Below are 13112 nucleotides of genomic sequence, written 5' to 3' on the forward strand. Positions count from 1 at the left end.
GTGAGATTGTGTCCTAGGCTGTTTCCCAGGGTTCCCCTTTGCCACACTTGTCCTCTCCTTGTTTTATCAGAAGGGCAAATCCTTAGGAGGCAGCTAGGGTAAGTGCATGATGACAACCAATGGGTGCCTTGACAGCAGTGGAGAAGGGACTAGCATGGCCTTTTCTACAAAAAAAATTCCCAGATTGGAGTGAATATATGGTTTTCCTGTAGATGTACTGAACATTTGGTACCTGCTGCCCCCAAGGATCTCAGCTGTAAGATTTTTCTGGGATTGGCACTGGTTGCTACTGGACCCTGCTGTGGCAGTGGGTGTGAGAAGGTGCCATTAAAAGGCACTATGTTTCTTGCTAACTATGTGCGTTCTTACATACATAATGTACAAGAGAGTCCCCACAAGAGAAAGTATTATCTTGCTTCACAAAAATATTTCTCTTAAGACTGCTCAGCTTTGTAATAGGCCATGTGAAAGCTTTGGTGCTAGTTACTGAACTGGGAAACTGCTGGAGTTTAGGTCTGCCTCATTAAGTAAAATCAAATGAGCAATCTCTGCATGCTTGCTCACTAAGGCTTGAATCACAAATGCATTTATATCACTTGATGACTGCATGTTTGAATATACTATCACAATTAAAGCAGGAGCCTTTTGGAGGGAAATGATTCATGTACTATATATATGTGGGTGAAGTAGTGCTGAGGCTCTGGTTTTAAGGCTTCTATGGACAGCTCAATAAGAGACCAGCAGCTTACTTTTACGCAGATCTAAGTAGGCTATGCATTTGAGGTCTGAGGTGTCTAAGCAGCTGCTTTCAAGAGTTCATCAATGACACTGCAACATTTGCAAAAGACTGTTTCTGGAGGTTCCTCAGCAAGGATCTGCAAAAACAGAATGAAGAGCTTCTGGAGACCCTATCAAATTCCCCTTTGCATTGCTAACAGGCTCCTTTTGTTAATATATCTGAGGGTATAGACAGCAAAAGGTTGCGGCATTATGTAAGTGGCGGCTGCACATTGAGACTTCCCTAGTTTGAATCTCACCTCGGCCATAAATTCACTGATAGCCTCTCAGCTCCCCAGCTGCAATAAAGAAATAAAAATCTTATCTTTTTACAAGGTTGGTGAGGGCTATAACAAGATAATACTTGTGAAGTGCATTGCACACTCAAGCACCATACAAATGCTAAGCCTTGTTCCCTTACACTCAGTGGGTGGCCTAGGTGGGTTTCCAGACATAAACCATCTTAACTAGCTCCATCTTGCCCACTGTCCTACATCCAACAGCATCCACCAAGCACCTCTAAAGTTTACAAGTGTACCATGAAGGCAGTTGTCCTTCCCTATTGCGCCTAACTCACAGCCTTGCTGCCTCTGAACATGGATGATTTAGACATCAAGACCAGTAGCTGTTGATAAACCTTCATGAATGCATCTGACCACCACTAACCTCTTGTGGCAGCCAATTCTCTAAGACAAATATGCCTCTTGTGGACAAAGCCATTTCCTTTGTCTATCCAGAACCCACTGCCAATCTATTTTATTGAGTGATTTTTTGTATTATAGTATTGCCCTAGTTACTATACAAAGGTAATCCTGACGGGGATACCTCTCTGAAACGGTAGTATCTACTAGACATGGTACCATAGAGGCTTCTCATCTTTAATTCTCTTGTGCTACAGTCTCCTTTGGAGTTTTGGATCCTGAATTTTGGCTCAAATAAAAGTAACACTGCTTGACTTTGGGGAGGCTTTACCTGGGCTATTATAAAGTACAACTATAAGTGTGAGAAGAGGATCTAAAAAATAGCTAATAATTTTTACCCTTAGCTAAACATTAATATACAGTTTTTCAATTATGCATTTTTAGCTCAGGATTTAAAAAATGCAAAGTGTGGATTTGACAGAGAAAGGTCTAAGTAGGAATCTTGTCTCATTACTAAGTTCTCATCTGAATGAATGAAGCTTTGAGCATTCTGAAACACATAAATACTAGGAATCATTGTGACCTGTTGCTGACTTGTGGGGCCATCATTAACAGTGATCATATGGATTTTGTAATTCAATTCTAATTTTTTGGTAGGAAAAGCTTATTGCAATAGCTGCATTAAATCCTAGCCTGCTCTCCTGAAAGCTTGCCATGCAGGATCAGTGCAGTCCTGAGATGCTGCCTTTTCCCATTGGGGACAATCCTGCACATGGTACTATTTCTGAGGAAGAAAGGGCATAACTCATTCTGAAGGTCTGCGTTGGCTACCAGTCTAGAATAGGAGCAAATTTCAGCTTAGCTGCCTAGTTGCAAAGTAGTCAGGCTTTCCTTGCCTAAATTCTGGGAGAGTGGCCAAGGAAGGGGCCGAACCAGATTCTCAAAGACCTACATTTCGAAGTAACCTCTTCTGTAGGTAGTGGGAGAGGACAGCCTCACACAGCGTATAGTGGGTCTCAAGCCGATGCCGGATTATTCTGTCATGGTCATCAACCCTTCCACCCATCTGGCTTCGGATCAACAGCCGTTGGATCATTGTCTCTGTAGAGCAGTCAAACACTATCACGATATTGGGTGGACGTCCCACCTGCAACATGAAATGTATAATTCAGCTGGTGGTTGCTTTGTGCTTGATGGAGCTGCAAAGCTAGAGCTGCAAAGCTCTTCTGGAAAGGAATGAAGGAGCTAAAGCCAGGGTTCAGTACCTAACATAATGGGGTACAGCTGCATAATATAAAAAGAGCCTTACTGAAGTGGACGAAAGGTCCAGTTGAGTCCAGCATCCTGTTTCTGACCGGCTAGCCAGATACTTCAAGGAAGCCAGGCATGAGGTCAATAGTCCTCCCATATGTATCCCCACAACTGGTACTCGCTCTGTCATACCCTTCCTAGTCAGCTTTTTATTTGAAATCTGACTGACATTAGATGTTGCTGCTGGTACATTCTCTTGTGTTTCAGTCCAGGAGAGACTATGAAGGGTCACATTTTCAGCAACCAAAGACGGTCAAACCTTCCTTCCCCTTTCACCGCCCACCCAGGTGATGCACTTACAACTTGCTCAAACAGCCTGGCCTGGTTGATTTCCCGGGGGAAGCCTTCAACAAAGAATCCCTTGACATTTTCAGGTTTTAGCATGTTGTCAGTCAGCAAGTCCAAGATGTAGCCCTGGAGAGACAAGAACCCTGATCCTCAACAAGCTTTGTCACACCAGTGGAATGCAACAAGACCACCCTTCCTAATGCCATGTGCTCTGCCTGCCTGCCTTATCTGGCCATTTTCCTGCCAGGAATTTAAGCCTTCTAGGTGGAAAGAACCACCCAATGCAGATGCCACTGTTGCAGCTTATCCTACCAAGAAGCCTGCTGACATTCAAACCAGCCACCAGCAGCATCCACAGATATTTGGCCAGCACTTGACAAGTTCAGGCAGCTTACCAAAGTGGCTAAGTCCTGGATGCCTTCTCTGCTGCTCTCTTGGTGCTCAGCAGATCAGCAGGGAGGGTGAATTAAGGAACATGGGAGAGAGCAAGTGAGAGAGATCTGCTGCCATTGTGGCTAGGCAGTGAGAGCTCCCCCTTGAAAATACAAGGCTTATATTCTTTCCATTCTAGTACACTCCACAACAGAGATGAAGAAACTGCAGCCTTTTGGGGTACCAATTGTGGCCTTCTGTGTATTTGTTCACAAACATCAAATCTGACTTTTTATTCCACGACATAATGCCAAACTCAAGGTATTGTTTCAGTAACTTTTATTTACTCTTTCCTGTCAGTGGCAAGTTGGTAACTGCCTGGCAAACTGGCAACCGCTAAGTGACTCATGTCATAGGCCTAAGAACTTCTTAAGGAAAGTTCCCCAACTCTGCTCCATAACAAACTCTGCTGTTCCTGGCATTTGGCAGTACTGCAAAAATGTGGACTAAAGATGGCTGAACAAGTTATGCACTTTTGCTGTGGCATACCTGGATCTTTTGCCTCAGCATTTGCCTCAGACTTGAAAATTTCCAAATTTCACCAAAAAAAGGGTTCAAATTCAACTTTTGAAATGTTGTCCATTTTGAGAACATAACAAGCTAAAGGTTCATTTCATTCAGTATTCTGTTTCTCAGTAGTCAGATACTTTCAAGAAGCCCACAAGGTCCATGAAGGAAATAACCCCTCCCCTGCAGACTGTCCCCCCCTGCAATTGGTATTCTGTGGCATGCTGCCTCTGAAGATTCCATAGAGCGGTCGTGGCTAGCAGCCACTGACATATCTATCTTCCTCCATTTGTCTAACCCCTTTTAAAGCCCAAGAAGAGTACGACAGCCCAGCTGGATCAGACCAAGAGTTCCTTTAATCCAGCATTCAATTTTTCACATTATCTTTTTTTGGAATTCGGCTGAGAGTTAAATTCAGCCAAAGTTAAAAGAGTCAAATTCACTTTGACTGAATTCCTCAGATAAATTAACAGCTTAGGTCCCTCTTATTTCAATGGAAATCTTAAAATTTAATTAATTAAAATAAATGGATTTCAAAGGGCATAACTTGGATTAGGTTATGGCTTTAAATCTTACAGCTGCTATCTTATTGTTCACTTGGGAAGAAGCCCCATTAGACTTGATGAGACGGACTTCCACAGCACATAAACAAAATTATGCTGCACATCTTGTCATGACTTGTGGCAGGAATGGTAAAAAACTTCCTGAATTCTGTACTTACTTTTACATGTATCTTTCTTTAATTAAAAACAAAAACAAAAAAGTAAATCCAACATAATTTGGAATACTGCAAAAATTCAAATTAGAGTAGAAATTTAAAATTTTGCAAGAAATTTTGGTTCTATGAGTTTGCTTGCATTCCCCAATTCATTTTATTTTTATCTATATGTCTGCATATTAGCCAGATGTTGTGTGGCAATTATTTGCTATTACTGTGCGGGGCATGGCAGACAATTTAGAGAAGGCACATGCCTGATTGAGAGTTTGATCAGGGCACTGAGAAAAATAAAACAGCAATCTGGTCTAGGACTACCATGTTTGGTGATCCTGGCAGGAGGGGACTGCCAGGATTTGAGCTTCAGACAAACCAGTCTGCTTACCGAGCAAGCAATTATTCACAAAAAAGCAGTCAAAAACCAAACCATAATTGACACCTGTTGCTGAACTGATCCCAGAAAATGTTGAATGAGGGATGTGGGGATTATTTTTTCTTTATTTTTTCTTGATCCAAATTCTGTTGCATAATTTAAAATGCAGGACTATCCAACATAGGTTATAATTCCACAGATAGGAATGCCTGACTGTGTTGATTATACTCTTTAAAAATAATCCAAATATCATCAAATGGAAACAACATCTTACATTACTGATAGTGCACATTACGGGATTCACACATATGGTTATATTTCATGAAGGCAGACCAAAAGACATACATGGTTTCTACAAAATTGTCTTTGTTAATTAATTATTTGAATGGAAGACATGGACAAAACGCCAGCCTAAGTACATACCGCAGATTCTCGCCTATAAGTTGATCCCACAAATAAGCTGAGGGCAGGTTTTGAGCCAACAATCATGGAATTTTTTATGATCCTCGGATAAGTCGGGGGTTAAACTTAGGGGGGTATCTGACTATAGTTTTGACTGATTTTACTTGAGGCCAGATGCTGAAAGATAACCCACCACTAATTGTTACCTAAGAACTGTAGTCTCTAATTTATTAAAAGTATAGTAAAAGATTATTTTTATTCTTTTTAAATTCTGGCCTTTATCACCTTTTTGTAAGTACTATCAGAGTAAGTGCACTGTAAACAACATGCCAGTAAAACAGCGGTTCCCAACCTGGTATTCATTTACTCCCAGGGACACTCAACAGGACCTTTAGGGGTACTTGAAAAAGAATGGAATAATGGTAGAACAAGGCAGGTCATGCTCTAGAATGCCTTGCAAGACAGGAATGCCTTGCAAGGACCAGCAAAGCAGGAAGTGAGGTAGCTAGTTGGCTGCGAAAGCCCCACCAATAGCTAGTTTTTGGTCATCAATTCATGTATGCACCAGTGATTGAAAACCAGCACAGTAAAAAAGCTGAAACATAATATGGAAAGTCATCAACCACCCAGAATTTCTCAGCACACTTCTGGTGCAAAACAGTGCAAAGGCAGAGTCTTCTGTTCTTCAAACAGATAAAAAGAGAAAGCACTGTGATAAATACATGAAGTCTGGGCTTTCATAGAGAGGAGATGAGGGCTTGTATTATTAATTACAAAAATTTTGCTAATATGAAGGGTACAATTTATGGAAATGGGCTGTCAAGGGATATGCAAGTGAAAAAGGTTGGGAACCACTGCAGGAGATCCATGAATCAAATCCACCTTTAAGGTGTCTGGTGTGTTAAGCCAGAAGCTCTATGTACAACATACAACCCATAACACATAACTGGGAAATGCTGGCAATTCAATTCACAGCAGAGAGATGCAGCTGCAACCCTTTTTACTCAGAAGTAGACCCACTGCTTTCCATGGGTGTTATTCTTAAGTAAGGGTGCATTGAATTTGTAGCCTGCTTCAAATGGAAAGGAGGATTCCCATCCTGGAGTTTCAAAAAACAGACCTGCTTTGCAAGCATTTGCAAAGCAGAACCAGGCTGCAGCAGAAGGAAGGAGAATAAAAGGTTAACAAATTGCTTCTAAGGAGCTGCCTGCTGCTTGGCGCCGGTCTGCCGCTTGAGAAACGAAACTGTTCAGAGTGGAAAGGTTCTGTCCTCTGACCCGGAGATAAGGCGAAGTGATAATTTGAGCTTGATAACTTGGCAAAAAATTCACGTACTATAGGCGAGTATCTATGGTAATCTTTTAAACCAGTGATTCTCTAACTGTTCGTTCATGGCCCACCATTGGGTCACAACCCCATTCTTGGTGGTTCACAAAACGTACAGTGTAGATTAGGTTATGTGCATCAAGGGTTAAACAACCTGTTACTTGTGGGTAATCCTGCTGCCCAATCACCATTATAGCCACAGAAGCTTTAGCGGCTGGTAAAGTGGGTCCCAATGCTAAAAAGTTTGAGAACTACTGTTTTTAACAATTATTTTTTTCAGTGGGATTTATTGCAGTTGGTCTGCACAAAGTCCTTCTTTGAAAGAATGACAGAGTACACAATTCTCTGAAACTCAGCACACAGACTTTAAAAAAAATCTAATGGAAAGGGATTTGGCAGACAGAAGGTGTGGGAACCTCTTACCGAAGGCACGAGTGCCCCTTTCAGCAGGAACTCCTTAATGATCTTGCTCCTGTGGGTAGTCCTGCTGGCTTCCTCCCGCAGCAGATCTCCAATAGCCACATGATAGAAATCATACTTGTTGGCCAGCCGGGCACATTGTATTGCCTTGCCACAACCTGGGCCTCCTATTATAAAGACAATGATGGCGGACTGCAGCTTCTCTGAAGCAACAGAAAGAGAAAAAAGAGACACATGAGCCTGCTAGAAGGTACAAGAATAAGGGCGCAATCCTAACCCCTTATGTCAGTGCTTTCCAGCACTGGCATAGTGGTGCCAATGGGACATGTGCTGCATTCTGCAGTTGGGTATCACTCATGGAGGCCTCCTCAAAGGAAGGGAATGTTTGTTTCCTTACCTCAGAGCTGCATTGCCCTTATGTCAGTGCTGGAAAGCACTGACATAAGGACTGACATAAGCACTGACATAAGGGGTTAGGATTGCGCCCTAAAAGTACAATATAGAGCCCTACTATGAAGCAAAACAGGTGACTGCTTCAGGCTGAGGGTATGAGACCCTTCATATGAGGGTATTGAGGGCGTTCTCTTTAATCGCATCGGGAGGCAGTTTGTTGAATCATCCCTATGCATGAACTGATGAACCTTCTTTACATATGACATCTATAGCTAGAGGTGTTTGGAAACAGTGATATTTATCTTACTCACAGGAAAGCCCATTGTGTTCATTAAGACTTGGCTATAACCCTATCTTACTCACCAGAAACAAACACCTCTCTACCTATAACTTGCAGACTGCTATAGAATAGCCCAGAACACAGCCACCTCATTCTGCATTGTGTGTAGAACACATCTAACCTTACTATAAAGATATAATTTCATGGAGAACAGATTTGTTGATCACTGGATCACGTATCACATTCTGCAGTAGGTTTCGTTATATTTGACCGTGTGTAAATGGAGGTGGTATTTTTAGTGATCTCTCATTTATATGTATTTCTTTTTCTACTTAAATGATAGAACATGTAGAACACTTGATAAGTCTCTATGAAGCAAAACAGGTGACTGCTTCAGGCTGTAGATTTTGGGTGCCATTAAGACCACAAAACAGATTGGACCTGTCACGGACAACAAATCACTGTGCTCTGCTTGCTTCACTCCCTTTAGCCTTTTTACAGTACCTTTTATGTTGATAGCCCTGGGAACATACCTTTGCACCAAGACATACCTGCTTTCTTCAGTTGCAGAGTTCATTTTCCTGGAGCCTATCCTACAATATTGGGGCTCTACAATAATCCTATACAATATTGGGGCTATAGCACCTAAAGCCAGTTCAACCACAGGCAGCAAGGATGGAACCATTCCAACCACAGAAAAAGACTATGACAGAAACATGTATTACACTGTAGCATCCAGTGGAAAGCCCATGCTCCAAGACTTAACCAATACTCAAAGCAATGTCAAGAAGAGCCTAAATCCTAAGCTGTCCCCCACTACCAGTACATACTGTGAACTCTAGTTAAATAACAGACTCTATATTCCTTCCTGAATTCTTATTCCCATCTCTGGGGGACCACTGTATGGAGTACAGAGCACTCCCTAAATTACAGAAGTTGGCCATTCCTGCTCTAGAGGGGTATGTATGTACATAGAAAGTCACCTTACAGTGAGTCACACTCTTGGTCCAACCAGCTCGATATTGTCATCACGTCCCCAAGGTTTTAGGAACTTTTCTCCACCCTACCTGGCAGTGGCATCACTAGGGTTGTGTGAGTGATCAGTATGTCACCACCATGATGGACCAGCTCCCATGCAGCAGGCAGGGCACCACCCTAGGTGGTGGGTGTGGTGATGCACCATTGCCCCACCCCTGCTAGTTTTTTGGCCATAACCTTTTATGGAGTAGAGATATTTCAGCTAGGTTTGTTTCATTGCGCTCTGCATGAAATTACACACCAAATGATATATAACACAATATTATTTGAAAATACTATGATTAAAAAAATTTTGGTCAGTGGTGGTGTCACCCCCCTGTGAGTGTCATCTGGTGCAGCTGGTACCCCCTTCTGATGCTGTCAGAAGGTCTCCAGTTCAAAAGGTATCACTCATTCATTCCACTGCTACCTGGGGATACTATGAACCGGAGACCTTCTGGATTCAGTAGATATGTTCTACCTCTGAGCTATGGTTACAAGTGCATGTCGTGTAGGAGAAATTAGTCTCAGCAGCTGTTAGCCTTCAGGTTCTGCTTCTACTTTTTCTGCTCTATTAGCCAGTTCTCCCCCCCCCCCCCGACTTCATTCCGCCTAGATACATGTTTGGAGGAAATTTATACATGGTTATCTCAAGATATTTTAGAGCTTGAGGTTGAAAATCGAAATGGCAACTCCTCCCTCACAAATTAACACAGAGCACAATCCACAGGAAATTCTCCTTTATAGTTCCAGTTGAAACAGATGGGAGCTATAAGAGAGCACTGCTGTTATGAGTGTAAAGATGAGGCCTACTCCAGAACGGATGGAGTACCTGAAAGCTATACCATCAGGTTAATGTACTAGTATTATTTTCTGCAGGCCAGGTAATCTAAAATTCATTCCTGTCACAAATCTTCAAGCTAGTCTCCCCCCTTTCTTTGCATTTAGCATCCAAAATTTAAACCTGTAATCTTTGAATACAGATCGAATTTTCTAATGAGTATATATTTTTTTGTTCCACTCAACTCTCTAAACTTTGTTTCATTAAGGGGTGGTAGAATAGAAGACAGGCAGGTCTGATGTTCAATCCAGCAGTATGTTGGATGTTCTGGCAGGCAGGTCTGATGTTCTCCTCAGCAAGCCCCATTCAGATGAACCAGAATTCTCATGAGGCTCATACAGAACTTTGTGGTAGAGCATTTCAGGAGCATGCCATTTACTCCCCAAGAACAGGGTGCAAAACCCACAGGAAGCCTGTGAACTAGCATGTAAGCTGATAGATTATTTCAAAAGCCCATGGAATACCCAAAACAGGAAGAGATATAACCAACTACCTTTCAGTTCAAGTTTCAGTGGCTTGGTGGTTTGGGGCAGGCTGCTCTGGCAAATTCCCATCCTCAACTCAGGGGACCCCCAGGCATTGGTCTGGTAAGCTTGAACTCCTGTACTCCTAAGATCTGGCCATTTCCACTTGGCTGACATGTGACTTCCCATGAGCTGTCTTTCTGATGTCACAGATATATGATGTCAAGGACTTTCTGGTCTGAGGCAGCCAAAGCTGGCATAGGCAAATTTGTTTTTGTAGTGGAACAGTTGTTATGGTCTTACTAAGGGCAACAGAGAATGGAGGTGAAGGAAGTCTTAGCATACCGGAATCAAGAAACTGGCATTCCACTCACTTCAAGCCTTAGGGTTCAATTTGGTATTTAAGAAAAAAAAATTGAAATTTCTTACCTGAAAATTTTGTTCTGGGGAGAGGTAGGGGGCCATTTCTCCCCTTCCTTTGCCTGTGTGAGGACCAAGTCCTGACATAAGTACATAAGGAATTCCACAGACTATAACAGCAATTTTCAACCTTTTTCATCTCTTGGCACACTAACAAGGTGCTAAAATGGTCAAGACACACCATCGGTTTTTGGCACACCCTCTGCTGGTAGGGGGCTCAAATCCACCAATTGCTCTATTAATAAATGACTCACCCCAAAGTCCTATGGCACATCTGCGGACCAGTGTGCCACGGCACATTGGTTGAAAATCACTGGAATATAAGAAGAGCTCTGCTGGATCAGGCCAAAGGCCCATCTAGTCCAGCTTCCTGTATTTCACAGTGGCCCACCAAATGCTTCAGGAAGCACACAAAACAACAAGACACAACCTGAATCCTGGTGCCCTCCTCTGTATCTGGCACTCGGAGGTAGCCTACTGCTAAAACCGCCTCTAAAACTCCCTGACAAGGGAGATAGGGGAAGGAAAAGGAAAAGAAGTAGAAACAATGTCAAGAAATACACTGAGCAACAGAGCTCACATAATTTGCTTTCTTCTCTAACAAATGAAGCGTTGGTCTGGGGGCAGGATGCCCTCTTCAGTAGGAGGAGACCACGCTTTGGATTGGCCCTGCCTCCTATTAGTAGGAGGGGCATCTCCCAAAGGGTCAGGAATTATCCCCTTCCTCTACCAGAGAACATAACAATTGGTACCACCAGTGTTTGCAACCAGAGAAGAAAATACCTCTCTATTTTTATCAGTAACGAAAAGGAAAAGCTGAAGTTTGGATTTGATAAATGCTAGCTTTGAGCAATACAAGGAACAATAGGGTGAGTGCAGAGATACTCTCAAGTGGAATATTAGCCTTATGGGAGCAACTACAGCCTTGGCCTCCTTCAGCTGCTTTTCATCTGCACGTTTTAGTTCCATTTTCTGTTTTGCCTGCTTAGAGAACTATTTAATCCCCAGTTCTTTCTTCTGAACTTGGCCCTTCTATAAGAGCTTATTTATGTGATCCACCCTGTATACAGAAAACTGAAAATGTGCAAAATGTCTTTGTGAAAAAGGAGACTGATTTTATTTCAGGACATCCCCACAATGGCACCACAAAACTGGTCACAAAGAGTGCATACACTTCAAAGACATGGAATTGCCTGCCAGCTGTGAGCCGCCGCGCCCCCCCCCCCACTTCAGCAGACTATAGCCTCTCCCATCCTTGTCCAGATTTTCCTTGCATTATATTGTCATAGTAGTTATACTATAGCAGGGGTGGAAAATTGCAGCTTGTGAGCCATATGCAGCTCTGACCTATACTGTAATGTGTAAATACATTAGCTGAGCTCTTTGTGCATCACAATTAATATAAAAGACAAATAAGAAATTTTCAAGTTTTATAATTATTTACAGGCATAAAATGAGAGTCCACTGGATTAGAACACTAATTTAATGCTCATGGTGAGTAAATATATTTTAAAATTTAAATGCTCCTTAAATATTGCCCTCAAAATATCTCTCCTGCGGCTCTCAAACACCTGAAGTTTAACTTATGTGCCTTTTACGTTAAGCAAGTTTGGCCATGCCTTTACTATATAAATATCAGAGAAATTTGATCTGAAATCCCTTGAGCTAGTTCAAACTTGGAATCTTCACATTAAGACACACATTTGTGTATCAAGTAGAAAGCAAACAGAGGTAAACAGTTAAGTAAAAGACATATGGTATTTCACCCAGAGAGGTGTGTGTGTGGAGAGAGAGAGAGAGAGAGAGAGAGAGAGAGAGTTAGTATGCTAGCCTTGGACCAGCAGACCTGAGTTCAAATGTCTGCTCAGTCTTGAAGCCTTGCCAAGTTCTCAGTTTAGCCTGCCTCTCAGAGTTGCTGTGATTATTAATCCCTGCATATACTGCGCTGAGCAAGTAGGGGGAAGGAAGACATTAAAATGTAATTAACAAAATAAAAAGCTCCTAACCTCTCAGTTATTACATTCTTCCCTCTGACACACTACCCAAAATTAACCATTAGTTCTACCACTAATGGGATTAATCCAATGTTTCTCAACCAGTGGTACTAGTACCACCAGTGGCACTGGAGGTAGTGTACAGTGGTACTCATGGGACCCCCAGATGCCTGCCGCCTGACAGTGAGACTAGAAATGCAACATGACAAACACTGGTTGGAGGCTCAGCTTGGCAGGCAGAGCTCCAGTGTGTGCTTTTTGCATGCTCAAAAAACACCGCCCTGAGCTGGTGTTTGTTACACTGTGTCTGGCCTCCCACTCCAAAAGTAACTGGTGATGCCATCATTGCCAATGTCTTCTGGTGGCACTTCCAATAGGCAGATGATGCAAACTGGTACAGCAGAGGACAAATGTTGAGAAACGCTGGATTAGGCCACAATCCTATCCATACTTTCTTTTATTTTTTTATTTAATTTTTTAAATATTTTTCAAAAGCAAATATAAACAAACA

The 13112-nt window shown here is 42.3% G+C and overlaps 1 protein-coding gene across 1 annotated transcript; it reads right to left on the bottom strand.

Annotated features, from left to right (window-relative positions):
* Positions 1-794: 794 nt before the first annotated feature.
* LOC136642025 (adenylate kinase isoenzyme 1-like) lies at positions 795-10277 on the bottom strand. Its single transcript, XM_066618193.1, has 5 exons — positions 10217-10277; positions 7196-7395; positions 3030-3143; positions 2371-2565; positions 795-875 (listed from the first exon to the last, which is right to left on the bottom strand). Exons 1-5 carry the CDS (start codon positions 10275-10277, stop codon positions 795-797), a joined length of 651 nt encoding a protein of 216 aa, XP_066474290.1.
* Between the last annotated feature and the right edge of the window lie 2835 nt (positions 10278-13112).

Source organism: Tiliqua scincoides, chromosome 2 (assembly GCF_035046505.1).
Source record: "Tiliqua scincoides isolate rTilSci1 chromosome 2, rTilSci1.hap2, whole genome shotgun sequence".
Taxonomy (NCBI): Eukaryota; Metazoa; Chordata; class Lepidosauria; order Squamata; family Scincidae; genus Tiliqua; species Tiliqua scincoides.